Source organism: Endocarpon pusillum (genome assembly GCF_000464535.1).
Source record: "Endocarpon pusillum Z07020 unplaced genomic scaffold scaffold5526, whole genome shotgun sequence".
NCBI lineage: Eukaryota > Fungi > Ascomycota > Eurotiomycetes > Verrucariales > Verrucariaceae > Endocarpon > Endocarpon pusillum.
This window is the reverse complement of record NW_006916523.1, coordinates 189736-207613: the sequence shown is the minus strand read 5'-3', so window position 1 is coordinate 207613 and position 17878 is coordinate 189736. Positions and strand designations below refer to the sequence as shown.

General features: G+C 49.3%; 6 protein-coding genes across 6 annotated transcripts; 4 read left to right on the top strand and 2 right to left on the bottom strand.

The window, feature by feature from the left end:
* Positions 1–1950: 1950 nt before the first annotated feature.
* Positions 1951–4996, top strand: EPUS_01873 (uncharacterized protein; the record flags this gene model as incomplete). Its single annotated transcript, XM_007806609.1, has 13 exons — positions 1951–2590; positions 2643–2937; positions 2993–3006; positions 3054–3192; positions 3241–3353; positions 3405–3532; positions 3589–3734; positions 3801–3865; positions 3912–4023; positions 4074–4121; positions 4172–4235; positions 4294–4561; positions 4620–4996. The coding sequence occupies 13 exons, from the start codon at positions 1951–1953 to the stop codon at positions 4994–4996; spliced, it is 2409 nt and encodes an 802-aa protein (XP_007804800.1).
* A 2695-nt stretch (positions 4997–7691) lies between these two features.
* EPUS_01872 (uncharacterized protein) lies at positions 7692–9254 on the top strand (the record flags this gene model as incomplete). Its single annotated transcript, XM_007806608.1, has 1 exon — positions 7692–9254. One exon carries the CDS (start codon positions 7692–7694, stop codon positions 9252–9254), a length of 1563 nt encoding a protein of 520 aa, XP_007804799.1.
* A 427-nt stretch (positions 9255–9681) lies between these two features.
* Positions 9682–12138, bottom strand: EPUS_01871 (uncharacterized protein; the record flags this gene model as incomplete). The annotated part of the gene is made up of 2 exons (XM_007806607.1): positions 9682–11799; positions 11854–12138. 2 exons carry the CDS (start codon positions 12136–12138, stop codon positions 9682–9684), a joined length of 2403 nt encoding a protein of 800 aa, XP_007804798.1.
* Positions 12139–12221: 83 nt separating this feature from the next.
* Positions 12222–13881, top strand: EPUS_01870 (uncharacterized protein; the record flags this gene model as incomplete). Its single annotated transcript, XM_007806606.1, has 2 exons — positions 12222–12948; positions 13181–13881. 2 exons carry the CDS (start codon positions 12222–12224, stop codon positions 13879–13881), a joined length of 1428 nt encoding a protein of 475 aa, XP_007804797.1.
* A 368-nt stretch (positions 13882–14249) lies between these two features.
* On the top strand, positions 14250–14855 carry EPUS_01869 (uncharacterized protein; the record flags this gene model as incomplete). Its single annotated transcript, XM_007806605.1, has 1 exon — positions 14250–14855. The coding sequence occupies one exon, from the start codon at positions 14250–14252 to the stop codon at positions 14853–14855; it is 606 nt and encodes a 201-aa protein (XP_007804796.1).
* A 906-nt stretch (positions 14856–15761) lies between these two features.
* Positions 15762–17060, bottom strand: EPUS_01868 (Glyceraldehyde-3-phosphate dehydrogenase; the record flags this gene model as incomplete). Its single annotated transcript, XM_007806604.1, has 6 exons — positions 15762–15793; positions 15841–16011; positions 16060–16744; positions 16807–16870; positions 16937–16950; positions 17013–17060. The coding sequence occupies 6 exons, from the start codon at positions 17058–17060 to the stop codon at positions 15762–15764; spliced, it is 1014 nt and encodes a 337-aa protein (XP_007804795.1).
* Between the last annotated feature and the right edge of the window lie 818 nt (positions 17061–17878).

The window sequence follows — 17878 nt, the reverse complement described above, 5'->3', positions numbered from 1 at the left end:
ATTGTAAGGACATCGTGAACTCTAGGTATATGTGGTCAACCTTCACTGAGTGTCACGGCCTTTCTGCAGCTGGGAGGGTGGCTGTCGTGAGAGAGTGGAATAGAAGTTGATCATCGCTGGGATCTTGGGTGAGCTTGATAGTAGTTCAACTACTAGATGGTACGGCTGGAAGCTTCGCTACGAGGCTGTTCCGTAGCTTGTACATGACTTGGATAAAATTGCGGGATCGACGATAATGTATCATCAAATCAAGTAAACTAAATCATGACCCCCATTTGATTTGTTTGTCTAATACGTAGCAGAGGCCGAATTAATCTGACTTGACTCATTTGTCATAGAGTCACATATTAGTTGGCAATCCTTTGTTATCTGAGAGGACTGTGAAGGATTTTCATCTTACAAAAGGGGTCCGCCAAGACTTTTATATTTTACTTAAAAACAATCCTAAATATTTCAAGATAAAAGACTTTTCTAGATCTCCAGTAAGACCTCTATTTGACTAATTCCAAGTTCTCAAATTCCATAGTCTTGATTTGGTTTGACGAAGGTACGGGCTTTGGCTTATTTGCCAAACATTTGATTCAAATGGACACACTGGTCGACGAAGATATCTAGTAACATCGGTGATGGAAATACAGATATATTCAGTACTCTCGACGCTGTCCAGTATCGCGTGGAGTAGTGTGAATACTGACATTTTCAATCTCCTTCATGTATGGAGGAAACACAGCTTCTATGAAGTGGAATATCATTTTAGTCAATCGGACGGTAAGATGTCAGACAAAAGCTAGTTTGCGGTCCTCTGAGGGCCACGGTCCTTTCGGTCCAACATAAACCAGTCTCGCCTGGAGGACTGATTGAGTGAGTTATGAGAGAAGATTTGACGTTCTCTTCTTTATGTTTCGCAGCTAAGGAGGTTAGGTGTAAGGTAACTCATTTGATGGAAAGGACTGAGGGTGAAGGACGAGCCCGAGGAGGACAATAATTAGCAGACGAGAAATGATAAGTGTAGGCTAGTAGAAGAAAAAACTGCTGACGGTGTTCAGTCACCTTCGGAGATCATGGGCATTACGTTATTTCGCCGCTTCTAATGCACATGGCATGAGCATGACGTACTGCAAACCGTGGTAAGGATCGTCGTCCGATCAAGGAGAAGATGAGACTGAAGGTCAATCGGTGGAACATGGATGGGGGGGGATTATAGATAAAACCCGGGTGGCAATAAGACTGCACCCAGTTTGGCCTCAAGTGCAGGCACTTGCCATGCTCATCTTGACAATACGAAGCATGAATCTCCTACGCCTTCGCATTGCCGTAGTCTGTTGCGAGGCCAACGCAAACAATGTATCTTTGATTCTCTGGTTAGTTGTAGACCTAGTGATCGTTGTCCTAGTTTTTGCTAGACCCGCTGTGACTGCATAAAGAAAATTCTGGTACAAGACTCTGTTATTCGATTTAGAGGAGCTGTTACCTGGTGATATCAGCTGATAGGTCCCGCAATGGTAACTATTGTGTTGCCCCAATTAGGGATAGTATATTTGCCAAGCCTAGTTCTCTTGGCTCTCCATTTGCCTCATCTTTTCAGTGTATGGAACCCTTGAGGAGTAATTATTATTTACCGTCAAACTGTACGATCTGAAATCGTTCACTCGTTGACAGTCTTGTATGTAAGAGATCAGGGGTTACAATGATCTGCACATTACACAAATTGTGGCTGTGAGCAGCGGTACGTATGAAGGCCTTTCTAATCACGCGGGTCACGAAAATACACTTGCTATACTGCATTGGCACCTCCCTCCGATCAGTGTATCCGTCCTCACCTTAGTTTCTGTCCCCTCTTCGTAGCTTCTGGACAACTGGTGCTTTCCGATGTTCTGACCCATATACAGAGCCAGGCTCCAACACTGACTGAAGAATTCGGGACTTTGCACTTGTCCCTGTAAGCTGATAATGTCAATGCCGGTGAATATGGATCATGCCCAGCACAATGAGCCTTCTGCTCTACTACCTTCCTTCATTCAATCGTCTGCCGCTATGAAAGGCCTGGAATCCTCCAACGATCCTTCGTTCATGTTCAATGGAGCACTCCGTCCAGCGTTAAAGGCTGGACATCTCGCGGCGTTTGACGAGAACTCTGGCAATCCTTCACCTGCTCGACAAAGTCCGGCGGAGTCTACGCCTGAGATAGCCAATGCGATCAGTGGCAGGCTGAATCTCGATTCTGTCTCCGACGAAGAGGATGATGACGACAGCGTCATGGATGATGTCTCCGACGACGTCTACTTCGATGAGTTGCCACCCCATGGCCTTCCAATATCTAGCCTGCCGACTGGATTGTGTTATGATGAGCGCATGCGATATCACGCCGAAGTCGCTACCATCAATGAATCAAACTATCATCCTGAGGATCCGCGTCGAATCTTCTTTATCTACAAAGAGCTATGCGAAGCTGGCTTAGTAGACGACTTGAAGTCTAGGAAACCATTAGTGAGGCAACCACTTTTTCGGATTGATGCCCGAGAAGCTACAGAAGAGGAGTGCTGCCTTATCCATACACCGAAGCATTACGAGTTTGTCAAGCATACATCCGGTGAGCATTAAAACGGTTGCCTTGTGAAGATCTTGAGAGCTCATTATAGCAGAAATGGACAATGACGAGCTCATTGAGCTATCGGAAGCATCCCATCTGGACTCTATTTATTTCAACAAGCTGTCTTATTTCTCGTCTAAGCTCAGTGCTGGAGGTGCTATTGAGACATGCCGGGCAATCTTCCAAGGCAAAGTGAAAAACGCCATAGCAGTCATCAGGCCCCCTGGTCATCATGCTGAAGTTTCTTCCACCATGGGATTCTGCTTGTTCAACAATACCTGCATTGCATCCAGGGTCTGTCAGAACGAATTTCGAGAGAAATGCAGAAAGATCCTTATCCTAGACTGGTACTTCTTTCTTTGCTGTTTCTTTGGTTCAGCAGCTGATTTCAATTCTTCACAGGGATGTGCATCATGGTAGGAAGACGATGTTCCGTTTGAAGGCTTACTACTGACGGTTTAAGGAAATGGCTGTCAGAAGGCGTTTTACTCTGACCCTAACATCCTTTACATCTCAATCCATGTTCATATGGATGGCAAATTCTATCCTGCTGGTGATGATGGAGATATGCTTCATTGCGGAGCTGGACCGGGCTTGGGAAAGTATGTGGTCTCATTCTGCGATTCTCAACAATACTGATACAGGTACAGAAACGTTAATATACCCTGGTTGACTAAGGGAATGGGTGATGGTGATTATATGTATGCATTCCAGCAGGTTGTCATGCCTATTGCACAGGAGTTTGACCCTGATTTTGTGATTGGTACGTCCTGCCATTGCGGTTTCCAATGCTCTGCTAATCCAACCTTCCAAGTTGCTGCTGGGTTTGATGCAGCGGCTGGAGATGAGCTCGGAGGCTGCTTCGTATCTCCTGCGTGCTACGCACACATGACGCATATGTTGATGACATTGGCTGGCGGAAAGGTAGCTGTTTGTCTTGAGGTAAGGGTTTCCTTTCCTTGTTCATGGACATATTTAAACCAAACTTTCTCCGCCAGGGTGGATATAACTTCAGATCAATTTCCAAATCTGCTCTGGCTGTGACTAGAACGTTGATGGGTGAGCCGCCGGACCGACTTCTTCCCACCGCTGCCACAAACTCTGCTGTGGAGATTGTGCGGCAAGTCTCAATGATACAATCTAAGTACTGGCGATGCATGTTTCCAAGGGGCAAGTTTACTCCACCGCTCAGATCTATACGTTTCTGAAGAGTGTCGACTAACTGGCTGTACAAAGATCCGGTAAATGGGGTTGTGTTTGGCGAACGATTGCATGGTAGGAGCTCTGTTGCTTCCATTTGGATTTCCCTTGACTATGATAGATATCATACGAGAATGGCAGGCGAAGCACCTTTATGACGAATACAAACTCTCAAACTTGCACGTCTTCCGAAGCAAGATATCTAAATCATTCAATTATCAGGTGCTGGCGACGTGGGTGGTCCATTGGTCATGGGATGCTCCAACTACTGACCATTGTGTAGGCCTGTCTTTGACGAAAAGAAGAGCCTCCTTGTCATCATGCACGATCCGTGAGAATTGCCTAAGCCGCGATAGAACGTTCATTGCTAAAAGTGATTAGACCTGAAATGATGGGCATTCCTAACGCTATATCGGGCCAACTCGAACTACATAATACCTGGCTGGTACGCTTTCTAGATCCTTTGATGTTCTCCTCTACTTCCGCTGACTCGGATCTTGAAGGCTGATGAAGTCAAGGACTATATCAAATGGGCGGTCGACCATTCATTTGGCGTTATTGATGTCAATATTCCGGAATTGATTACGACTAACATAGGCGACCAGCCCAGCTCCTATCTGAAGCCGAACAACGAAGAGGCACAAAAGCAAGCTGAGAAGCTCGCTGGATATCTGTGGGAAAATTATATTGAGCCCTCTGAAGCTGAAAACCTTTACTTTATGGGAGTGGGAAATGCCTTTCATGGCATTGTAAAACTCCTGTGTGACAGAGGTAAGTATTCCATGTGGTCGCTGCTTGTTATGGCTGCTAAGACGTCGGAATCTCTCAGACAGTGTACACCAGCGTGTTACCAGTGTCATCGTCTTCATCAATGACAACCCAGTTCGGCCCGTCCACAGTAACGAAAACCCTTCTCTATCACGATGGTATAGCCAGAACAGCAATGTCTTCGTGGCTCACACGCACTCTTTGTGGTCTAAAACCGACCGGAAGATGTCGCGTCGCTACGGGAAAGTCGAAAGATCACCCGGTACAACGCTCAATGAAATGCTGATTGTGCACCGGGATCAGGTGTTTGGCTTGTTAGCAGAGCGAAGTGGATCAAACCAAATAGAGCCTGGAGAAAGAATGAACGAGACTGATGACCTTGTAATGAGCTTGGAAAAGTCGGACGTCCAGGACAGACTTGCTCACGAACGTGGGTGAGCCATTTTCGAGGCCAAGATCAGGCAAAGTGTTCAACGTTTGCGATACGATATGATATCTGCAAAACATCATTGATCATGAATATCAGTTTGTCATAGCTAACTTAATGATCCCTTGCAACCAGATTGAAAGCTCGTTACAGCGCACTGTCAGGAAATTCAGCAGCATTCCGGCGTTGCTCAACAGGTTTGAAGTTTTCTCAATCGAGTATTGAGAAAGGACGTGAAATGTTGATGGCAGAACACTGGCAATAGGTTTTGGTACTGCTGGCGTGTTTATCGCTGAAAGACCTGGATCACGACCACTCTTGTCGTATCTTTCAATTGCTCATAGCGGCTCTTCAATAGACAAATCTACGCTTGAAGTCTTCAGAAGAAACTAGAGTACTGCCAAAGCACACCGCGCATATCCTAATCTCGCGGACCTCCTGACAGATTCCTTCTTCAAGCAAAACGTTTCTCACCTGCGGTTTCCTTTACATATATATCTTCATCCCTATGTGGTTTTAAGATGGATCCATCTCAAACGTACGACTCACTTTCTAGTACTCCAGCTTCCGGTTGTATCGATATCAGCTCGGGCCAGACAGCCCCATCAGCAATGTCATTCGTCACATATTCCGCCCTCCAAGGGCAGATTCGTCTGGGGGTGGTAGCCGTCCCTCTAAACGAAAAAGATCCTCTAAAGGAGTACACCACATGGAATGGACAGGCTGTTGAGGTAAACCACGGATGCTGCTTCACTTTCATAGGATTCCACTTCTTCAGAAGGAGAAGATCGGCTGCTGACTGTATCGAACATCGTTTAGATCAGTGATGATCTTTATGCAGAACACATCTGCCCCTCTGATTTGAACGGCGTTCCCTGCGAACATGACGAACTCCCAGGAGGTTGTACACTGCTGAGGCTTTGCGGCGTAAGCATCCCGTTTCAGCCTCTTTCCTCCTAATGGCTGACAAAGCACTTCGTTTTGCAGAACATAGTGAAGTACAACAACTACGCATGCCCCAACAACATCATTGGGATCACATCCCCCAATAGCTGTCCACATTCACGACATCAAGATGTCATGCCGCTTCGTCGCTAAACAGCATCGACCGCCTCATAAGGTTTGCAAGCTGGTGGAAGTGAAAGATTTGACATGTGCGTATGGACATGATCGAGCCAAGGGACGTCAGGATGCTTTCGACCACTATCACGTTCATCGGCTACAGGCCAAGGTGAAAGGGAGCAGAGGAGTGGTGCCATTTAAGAAGAGATGGTGATGACGAGAAGAACTAAGCAGTAAGAACACTGCACCGGGAAGCGACCTTGCGACAAAGGACGCTCTGCAAAGACCGAGGCCTCCTGGGGTATGGTTTAAAGAAATTAGCTGTACCTAACTCAGTACTTGATGACAGTAAGGAAGTTTGTTCTTCTGAACGAGATGTTCCCAAACGAATGTCTGACCTGACTTAATTTGTCAGAGGGTGATCCGGTAGTTGTCGCTATTTGTGTGTAGATAAATAAAATGTCTCTGCTAGTAATGCTTCCTAGAACTGGACGGCAAGCTATTTCTAGAATGGCGAGTGCAGCATTTCACGAGCACGCCAATCACTGGCAGACTTGTTCGTGCACAAAACAGCAAGCTCCAGGAAGCGAGGCCGCGCCTTGTTCGAGTTCAGATGCCTCAATACTGCCACCATTCTTTGCGTCCTGAGTAGGTCCTTTGCATTCCTGGTACGTTTACAGCACCTTCAATCGACCCTAGTGCTCTGATAGTATGTAGAGGGTACTCTATTTTGTCGATCACCGTCAACAGATGTTGATGGGGAGGGAGGCCCTGATGAATCCTGCAGAAGTCTCAGGATAGCAAGCAAAAGTAGTGGACGTGAGACGAGAAAGGACTGGTCATCCTCCTTCTCTTCTTGACGGAACCTTCTCTCTTCAAGCTGTGATATCGATGAAATAGGGAAGCGAATGAAGTCGTACAAAAACGCCGATTTCCAGGGCAGACCCAACCCGCAAGCACCTTTGGCCTTCATTTAAACAAACTTTGGTTAGTCATTCGAGCTTATCTGCTTCAGGCAAAGCTCTCCTCCCTGTCAGCATCCTTCTGCAGGCACCACAGGGATCACCGAAATCCATAGCCTAAGCCTCCACATACCTTTACATTGTAGGCATGAGACGCGACAATAATAGCTTAGGACGGCAGATCCAGGCACTTAACGCCCAACAATTCAAGCGGCCAAAGATCATTGGCGCTACTGTTGAGAATGGATTCGCACCAAAGCTTGCAGGACCAAGTCCTTGGACAATCGCCCGCGCTGGCTGACTTGTTCTTGTATCAATGCTGTCTCCGTAGGGCTCAGAGCGCCTCTCCATCAGCACAGGTATCCTCCACACTCCAGGCTTTTGCAAAGGTCCATTGCGATCGTACTGGTGATGTTCTCTAAGCACAATCTGCACCGGTTGACGGCTATATTGCCTTGCGTGCCTCTGGTAGCATCCTTGACTCGTCGAGATGTAGCAGAGCCAGGCAGTCAAGATATTTGTATGATTGGTCGCCACAGAGGTGCGTCGTTCCATCTCTTCCAGTGACAAAACTTACACTTCCTTAGCTGTCGTCGCCGGAGAGACTCTGTATTTTACAGGAGGGACTTATACATTCCGAGGTGGTAATACCGACAGTCCAGGTACATGATATACTCCATTTATGGGTCTCGAAGATCTGCTGACTGGTCGCACGATCTTAGCACCACAACTCTATTTGGTACCACTGAACAATTCATTCCCAGTTGATGGACCCCTACCAGCCAACAGCTACTACGTGACAGGATCACCCCAGCAATGGCATAATGAAGGTGCTTTCTTTCAAGATGCGGAGGAAACCATACTGTACAATTTCGGTGGATATACAGACGACGAGCAACAACCTATCAATGCTCTAAACACCTACAACGTCACCTCCAGTGAATGGTCTAATGTCACTGTCTCTGGTGGCGACTTCAATTACGCGGGACGAGCAGCAACCTCTCATGCTAGAAGTCTAGGCACATCAGAAGCTCTCAGCTTTGTAACAGGAGGCTGGGACGATGTAGGTGGAATGATTCGGTTCAACGCCTCAGACCCTGCCAACCCACAATGGCAAAACGAAACAGACAACAATCCACCTCTTACTCTCGAAGGAAGTATGCAATTCATCCGTCTGGGTCCAAAGGGCTCGCTGATCCATTTTGGTGGTTATAACAAAGACTACATCAACCCAAATTACACAGGCTGGTCATTCGACCGCAGATCACTCGCACAGATCAGCGTTTATGATATCGACTCCGCGACCTGGTTTAATGTGACTGCTAGCGGCGATATCCCGAGCGATCGATCTGCCTTCTGTAGCGTGGTTTCCTCTGCTCCGGATGATAGCAGCTTCCAAATAACCATCTATGGTGGCTGGGACCTTTTTGGTGCGCGCTCCTTTGCAGACACTTACGTCCTTTCTATCCCCGCCTTTCAATGGATCAACGTGACAGATTCCTCTCACCCGGATGCGCACCTCTCAGCTGGTAACGATTTCTCAGGAAGAGACCACCACCGCTGCGTAGCATACAAAGAACGGCAAATGCTCGTCCTGGGGGGCATACTTCGAATCGAAAGAGAACAACAAAACAGTGGCGGCTGTAACAGAAGCCTCCCAGCTCTCCGGGCTCTCGACCTGACCACCTTCCAGTGGAGCGACAGATGGAACGGAAGCCCGGAGCCATATTCGGTCCCAGACGCAGTCACTCGCATCATTGGGGGCAACGGTGGTGGCGGAGCAACAATGAAACAACCGAACGGCGGTTTCAATGATTCTGCCCTGAACTCCGTATTCGCTGCTGTTGCAGCTCGATATACACCCATCGCAACGCGCCAGTCCGACCCCGGCGGATCTTCGCCGATTTCCAATGGTGGTTACAGCCCAGCACGAAGAACAAACAGAGGCGCCATAGCCGGCTGGGTGGTGGGCGGAATCGCCCTTCTCGCTCTCATTCTCGCGGTCGTCTTCATGCTCATACGCAGGCGCAAACGGGGTGGAAAAGCATCGCCGCTGCACCACCCTCCACAGCACGCGTGGGATGACAAACCACAAGAGATGAGCAACGATACACAGACTCGGCATTTCCGGCCGGGTGTTTACTATAAGCCGGTGACGCAGGAGATGGATGGCGGCTACCGGGGCAGCGAGGTGACGAGTGATACGAGTGATCCGAGGAGACCGGTTGGTGAATTGCCTGGGTAAAAAAGGAGTCTTTAATGCCATTGCTGCCCTGTGTAAGTCTGGATGGAATCAAGGGTATGGCTGGAGCTCGAAAAATGATTTCTTGCTTGGCGCATACATGCAGCATCATGTACATACATGTAAAGATACATGTTCGGCGCGCCTCTGAGCTCGCTCTATTTAGAGATCGCTGTTAGCGGGTGAAAGCGTACCCGGGCGTTCTTCTTCGGGGAAATGTATAAAATGCTCAGTACAGTATATAGATATCGGAACCTGTGGGATTTGAATATCGAGCGTTCATTCAGGCCTGACCCGCTACCCCAACACGGACATAAACTCTTCATCTCTCTGTGGCTACTTCATCTACCTACCTACCTACCCACCTACCAGCCTCCCTACCCAATCCTGAAACCAGGCGGACGGGACACCACAACCATCACCTTCACCTTCACCTCCACCCCCAACCACTCCCCTGATCATCCACTTCATTCTCATGCTCCTCCTCTCCCAAGGAACCAAACGTACTCCCTCTCCGGCCAGGGCCCCTCTCGGGACTGCTGCTGCCAATGACAGGAGGACTGACAGCGACCTTGGGTCGACTCTTGAATACGCTCGCGTAGTCCGCTTGCTCGCTGAATAGATCTAGATCTGCATCTACGTCTCCGCCTCGGTCGGAGCCGCGCTGGGGGGTTGAGTACGAGGCTGAGCTTGTTTCCTGCGCCGTTTGGGTTTGGTCTGGTGTGGGCTTCGGGTGGGGGGTTGTCTTGGCCCTGCTGAGGGGGTGGTGCTTTGGGATTGCGGTGGCGGATCGGTTTGGAGGGAGGGTTGTCGCAGGTGAAAGGCCGGGGTGCTTGGGCTTGGGTTTGGGTTTGAGATTGAGATTCTGGGGTTGACGGTCTTGGCTGGAAGTGGTTGGATGGGTTTGGTTGATGGGCGCTGTGTCGGTGGAGGAAGGGAGTAGAGCCATGGATTGGCGGGTGCGTTCGAGAAGGGTCGTTCCCGTGGGTTTGGGTGGTGATGGAGATGGGAGATTCGCGGAGAAGATGTCCGGCTCGGATTCTGTGGGAACTGGATCTGTAGATTGCTGGGTTGTAGTTTGGTTTTGGAGGAGCTGGCGTGATTGTGGCGGTAAACGGAGGCGGCCTTGTTTGAATGTGGGAGATGAGAGTTCATCGTCATATCTGTTTCTGGAGACCAGAGGAAGTTGTACTCCGGAAGACTCTATGGAATGACATTTGGAGGCCTCGGAAAGGGTCGTTTTTGACTGCTCGACATTATTGTTGGGAACACGAGCTCTACTTGGCTCCGAAGGCTGTTGAGCAATATGAGTGTTCTGGATAAGACTTGTGCCCTCAGTGTCATCCGATTGAATTTGGCTGAAGTAGTCTTCTCCATGCTTGGAAACGTCTTGCTGCCAAACATCATATTCACCTGCTTGATGACTAGACTGACCGGTGGTGCCATCGCCACGAAATATCTCAGCATCACCCGATTTTCCTTCGGGCGGTGGCCCGTCTGTATTGCTCATGGTGCCTGTACTATTGTGCTTTTGCTGGACATCTCTTTTGACGTGATATTGGCTGCTGGACTTTGTTGGAAATACCTTCCGGGACGAATTGTATGCTCTGAGATTTGCTAACTCCGCCCTCATTGCTTCGATTACCTCAGAGTGATATGAAGGAGCTTGTGGGACCGTTTCCGTAGAAACTACTGATTCATTTCTCGGTATACCAGGTCGAAGTTCCTGGTGTGCAGTGAAGTCCAGGATCGCTTTTCTCGTCTGGACCGGTGTTTCTCTTTTTGGGTCTTTCTGAGATTTCTCCAGGGAATCACGAAACTCGGTCCAATTTCGAAGCCTGGAGCGATGTTTTTCTATCCTTTCGTTCAGGTCTGCCAGTAAATTATTTGGTGGGCAAGACAGAGGTTCATTCTCGGTGGTGCTACGGATTTGTTGTGCTCCATCATCTACAGCGTTTCCGGTCAAAGGAAGCTCGAGGTTGCTTAGCCCTCCGTGAAGTAGTACCTCTGCCCATTGCTCATTTCCTGTCCAAGCAACTTGAACGTCATCTGAGATCGCCTCAAGCTTCTCCTGCGTAATGTTCGGCAATTTTCCCTGCCGTGCCAGCACCACCTTTCGCTTCTCTCTTAATTTCGCACGAGCATCTTCCAAATGTCGCATCTCATTTCGAAATTCGCCATCGATTCTGCGGCGCTCGTCCAGCTGTTTCTTCAGATCTATCCTGTGAGCAAGCACAAGCGGCAAGAGCCCCTCTCGTTGCTCTATTGACAGATCTTCCGGTGCGGTCAACACCTCGACGTATCTGGTAGGTGTGGGCGAGGCGCTATGAAGTCTCCGACATGCCTCTTTCCGCAGGATGGCCATGGCAAACACGCGTAGAACTTCTTCAAACTTATCTCCTTTACACTCATCCAGCATTGTCTTTCGGAGAATCGCCTCCTTACCGAGGATGCCATTTTTCTTAAGCTCTGTCAAGCCACGGTACAAAGCAGCGCGTAGGTTGATCGATTGAAGAGGAGCAAGCGGAGGAAAGAAAGGACGAAGTTTCTAGCGAAGCAGCCTGTGAGCAATTGAACTGGTACCCGCGAAGTCATGCCTTACATCCTTTGTGTATGCTGGATCCCAGGTCTCAAAGAGGCGATAGAGACTCCATTCGACGCATTTCACCCGCAGCTGTAAGTTCTGTTGTGAGGTTTTGGCAGAAAATAGCTCTTTGTGTATGACGGGCCAGTCATCCAGTAGGTCAAGATCCAATAGCCGCAGGCATCGTAAGAATGCCACAATGTTACTGGGGCCAGCCCAGTTTGGTGCAGTGACATCTGCTGTTTGCGTTTTGCTGCCCGCAGGTGTTGTTGTTCCTGCAATCTTTGGCACAGACACCTGCATATCTTATCCAATGACACCGCATCAGCACCGCTCTGGTTTGTGGTTGTTGCGGATATCTTTTGTTGATTTCGTCAATTCCAATGATGGCAGACCAATCAGAGGTGTGGTCGATAGAGCATTTGGTTCCTGGCGGCAGATCTCCTGCGCTGTGCAACCTGGACAAAGAGCTTGTGTTGTTTGCTCTGTTTGCTCTGTTTGCTCTGTTTGCTCTGTTTGCTCTGTTTGCTCTGTTTGCTCTGTTTGCTCTGTTTGCTCTGTTTGCTCTGTTTGCTCTGTTTGCTCTGTTTGCTCTGTTTGCTCTGTTTGCTCTGTTTGCTCTGTTTGCTCTGTTTGCTCTGTTTGCTCTGTTTGCTCTGTTTGCTCTGTTTGCTCTGTTTGCTCTGTTTGCTCTGTTTGCTCTGTTTGCTCTGTTTGCTCTGTTTGCTCTGTTTGCTCTGTTTGCTCTGTTTGCTCTGTTTGCTCTGTTTGCTCTGTTTGCTCTGTTTGCTCTGTTTGCTCTGTTTGCTCTGTTTGCTCTGTTTGCTCTGTTTGCTCTGTTTGCTCTGTTTGCTCTGTTTGCTCTGTTTGCTCTGTTTGCTCTGTTTGCTCTGTTTGCTCTGTTTGCTCTGTTTGCTCTGTTTGCTCTGTTTGCTCTGTTTGCTCTGTTTGCTCTGTTTGCTCTGTTTGCTCTTCTGCTTTGCAGGTTTCCAGTGCCACCTGTGTTGGACAAGAATAATATATCAACTGACTACACCCACTTGTACCCTTATCTTCCTGTCATCCAAGCATCCAAGCATCTCACAGCCATAACTTTCATCGAGAATCCTTACCGTACATCTCTGGAGCCGGAGCGCCCACGTCATGGACTCTGAATCTAGCGACAAAGGAATCCAAGGTGATTGCAGCTTGAGGGATGCTCTAGATTCTGCATCTGACTGTGTCAATAGTGTCCTCTAAAACGATCCCACACACATCAACCCTTCCAAGACCAGATCCATGGTCAGTCGGAGCTGGTAAAACGTCTTCGAACCTGCGAGGTCTTCATCTGACCTCCCTCCTGCAGTTCTCGCGGCGCTGCCACACCGATTGCCGGAAAACTCCACCTCTCCCATACCTTTCTTTCACATGGTTGAACGACTGAAATGCGAGAAGCGCGAAGGATGGCGGCGTTTTGGCATTAGAGATGGCGAATCGATAGCAGACCATATGTACAGAATGTCCATCATGACCATGTTGGCTCCTCCTGCCCTGTCATCACGACTGGATATACCTCGATGCACGAAGATGGCTCTGGTTCACGATATGGCTGAAGCATTGGTTGGCGACCTGACTCCAGTAGACAATGTCCCGAAAGTCGAGAAGAGTAGAAGAGAGGCAGAAACCATGGACTACTTATGCAACAGCTTATTGGGGAAGGTACATGGAGGTGAGAACGGCGCAAGCATACGGAAGATCTGGCAGGAGTATGAAGACAGCGAGACGGCTGAAAGCCACTTTGTCCATGATGTTGATAAGGTGGAGTTGATGCTGCAAATGGTGGAGTACGAACGCGCACACGATACGACGCTCGATCTTTCGGAATTTTCTTGGGTGCATGACAGGCTCATCTTACCGGAGATGAAGGAATGGGGGCAAGAGATACTTGTTGAGAGGAGGCGGTTGTGGGAGAACAAACAAGTGACACCAAAGGAGCCAAAAGAAGTGAAGACGCTCCAAGAGCAACAGGACCAGTATTACGGTGAGAGTAATGGCAAAGCTGTATAGCGAGTCTTTGTTCGAAGATACCCCAAGAGCGTCATCTGCGTAAAACTCCACAAAGCAAGCGTTGATAGTGTGATGTTCTGATAGATTTTACATGAATACCACACCTCCGGCCTTACAAGTATGATTTTGATACTCTCCAACTGCGGGCTTTCCATTTGGCATACATACCATGCCACCACATCAACCCCAGGAAACAGACACTACCGGTGCAATAGAAGAAGATGAGAAACCTACGGAGACCAAAGAGATGATTTCACGAGTGGGCCCCATTAGATTCGGGCCATTCGACGTAACATCACAGGTACGGAATTCGATTTCTTCCAAACCCACCAGCAAATCCACACCCAGACACCACTCACAGCCCTCCCATGCCACGAAGGCCGAAAACTAACACGAAGGGACAGGTCTTCCACACAACGCCGCACACCTTCGCCCTCGTGAACCTCAAGCCGCTCCTCCCCGGGCACATTCTGATCTGCCCGCTCCACCAACCTCAAACCGCCAATAGCCCTCGACAGCCACCACCCTCCCGCCTAACCCAGCTCAGCCCAACCCAAACAAGCGACCTCTTCCACACCGTGCGCCGCCTCACCCCCACCCTGACCCGGCTCTACTCCGCCCACGCCTTCAACATCGCGATCCAAGACGGCGCGGCCGCAGGCCAGTCCGTGCCGCATCTGCACGTGCATGTCATACCGAGGAGGGAGGGGGATATGGATGCGCGGGGCGGAGGGGATCGGGTGTACGAGGTGCTGGAGAAGGGCGAGGAGGGGGATATCGGTGCGCATTTCCGAGCGCGAGACGGGATGGAAGGGGAAGATGGTGGGGCAAGAAGGGAGAAAAGGTTCGCCGCAGATTCAGAGCGCAAGCCGAGGAGCGAGGAGGAGATGCGCGGAGAAGCGGAGTGGTTGAGAGAGGAGCTGGAGAGGGACGGGATTTACAGCACTCCTGCGGCAATAACATCAGGGACATAGGCGGCCGGCGAGGCGGACGGATCACATTCGATCGGCCGGGGATGGGATGTCAGTGCTCAAGGCGTTGGTCTGGATATTGGCTGGTGGCGCTGGAGTTGCGACTCTCTTCGTGCTCGGAAGCAATATGCGACGCGCTGGTGGTGGTGTCTGAACTAAAGTGGATATGGATACATGACGATGGACGAGAGGATGTCAAGTACATAACATGATCTCCTCTCTTCTCCTCTCGCCTCACCTCACCCTATCAGTTCGGGGGGGTACTCAGATCTCCTTCGCAGCCTCAACGCGATAATTCAGGGACTAGGCAAGAGACATCTGCCCGGCTGAGGAAGTGTTTCAGCTGTTCACAGTTCCGTTGCGTGCAATTGGAAAGGTCACGGCTATGAAGACACTGAAAATGGCATTCGAGTGCAGCAGGAGGGCGGAATTGACTTCACCAGATACTGGGGTTTTTCTTCTACTGATAGCCTCGACTTGGAGTGCCATCTTCTACGAGTGCAACGCAGCAGGCTCACATAGAATGCTTTGACCACAATGAAGGGCTTTGAGCTCTAGAGGACGTGGCAGGGTGGGTAGATCGGATGGAATCGGCAATCAGAGTGTCAATTGGGATAGGAGTCATTGCTACAGCTGGAGAATCAAAGCACGACCAGAGATTAAGACAGCCAGGAAGCATAGAGGGAGGTCCAACACATTCATCTCGAATCCCTGCTTTTGAGAACATACAAACCGTCTTGATAACCCTATTTGACCTGAAGAGTACGCTGCTGGGAGACGAATGTTTCGTGACTCCATCTATGCTCATTTAATGAAGGTTTGTAAGATGATACCAAACCAATCGAGCAGTAGAACTCTCATCTTTCGTCCGTCATTATCGTTCATCTTGCCATTACTGCTTTCTTTATTCTAGGCATTGCCATCAACCTTGGCAATATATGCTGCAGGAAAGTCAGTAAGAAGTCTGAATGCCATGTTGGACACTGACCAAGGAGATCTAAAACACGACGAGAGTAGCCCCATTCATTATCGTACCAGGCAACCAGCTTGATGAAATGGTCATTCAGAGCAATACCGGCCTTGGCATCGAAGATGGCAGAATGGTCGTCACCATTCAGATCGCTGGAAACCAGCTCATCCTCGGAATAGGCCATGATACCTTCAACAGTCAGCTGTGTCTTGTCATGTCAGTATCTCAATGTCGTACCTTTCATTGGACCTTCAGCAGCCTCTTTGACGGCCGCTTTAATTTCATCATAGCTGCAAGGTTTCTCGGTGACACAAGTCAAGTCGACAACGGAGACGTTGGAGGTTGGGACACGCATGGACATGCCGGTAAGCTTGCCATTCAGCTCAGGGATAACCTTTCCGACGGCCTTTGCTGCACCAGTGCTGCTGGGAATGATGTTCTGGGCAGCAGTACGACCACCACGCCAATCCTTAGCCGAAGGTCCATCGACAGTCTTCTGTGTTGCTGTGTAGGAATGAATCGTGGTCATCAAGCCCTCCTTGATGCCAAACTTGTCGTGGATGATCTTGGCAAGAGGTGCGAGACAATTCGTGGTGCATGAAGCATTGGAGATGACCTCGATGTCCGATTTGTAACTCTTTTCGTTAACACCCATAACGAACATGGAAGCATCGGCTGAGGGAGCAGAGATAACGACCTTTTTAGCACCACCCTTCAGGTGAGCTGCAGCCTTGTCTTTGGTGGTAAAGACACCGGTACACTCGACAATGTAGTATGCCCCAGTATCGCTCCAGGGGATCTCGGCTGGATCTTTCTTCATATAGAATGCGACCTCTTGACCATTGACGACGAGTTTTTCTCCCTTGACTTCAATGCTGCCCTTGAATTGGCCATGTTGTGAATCGTATTTCAGCATGTAGGCCTGTCAGAAACCTGCATCAGCGATGTGGACGAGAGGCTATAAAGTTGGTCATCGGTGCTTACGGCGTATTTGGGGTCGATGAATGGGTCGTTGACAGCCACCACATTGACCTGACCATGCTCAACGCTATCAAAGCAGTTAGCACACCGTTCGGAGCAAATCTGGAAGCCACAAATGGCTTGTAGAACTTACGCATTACGGAACACCTAAATGCAAATGTCAGTGGCCTGATAGAAGTCCTAGGAGTAGAGAGAAGGCGAGGATTTACCAGACGACCGATACGACCAAAGCCGTTGATGCCAACCTTTGTAACCATGGTTGAGAATCTGTGTCTACTAGTCCAGTGTGCTGCTGATGTAGGGTGAGGTTAGGAGTCCAAGCTCGTGCAAGGTGGATGGGAGCTGTGGTGTATGTCTTACGGTACCGGCGACCGAGGTGTAGGAGAGGCTGAGTGTGATGTAAGACGTTTCTGGAAGCGTTCGTGACAGGAGACAATAGTAGGGACAATAGAACGTTGTACTGTCAAGCTATCGGGGTTCAAGCTGAGAGCTTCGTACAGTTTTTGTTGGTGGGGTTTTGATTGGAGCTAGCTAGCGGCCGGAAGGAGGGGTAGTGGAGGGAGAAGGCACAATGAGGATTCGGTGAACAAGTGACCTACAAGTAGCAAATTCGAGCGATGTCCGGAGCAGCGTATTCGCTGGCTTTTATATCTACTACTTCTTGGCTAGATTGTTTTTACCACAATCCTCCGCTTATCTGCTGATGCTAGATACCACCACTGCATCGCCTCTCACCAAAGCTTTGCGTCACGGTCCTTTTTAGTCAGAACATTGGCCGGAAGCGGTTTAGCAGGCGGGCCACAGGAGGGATCAACAATAATCCGTTGCCTTCGCCGTCGCTGCCGTTCCTACAGGCATTGTGATTCGGACTCCGCCGATGAGTGGTCAGACCGGCAGAATATTGCGCCCCTGCTTCTTTGTAATATGCTCGTATTTTACTTGACTCATATGAACAATTTGGGCGAAGGTGCGATGCCAAAACGAATCTATTGTTGTTTCTAGCATCAAAGGTAGCTAGTTTCCAAGGGACAGCAGAGGAGTTTTGGTTGCAAAGACACCCTGTTGATGATTAACC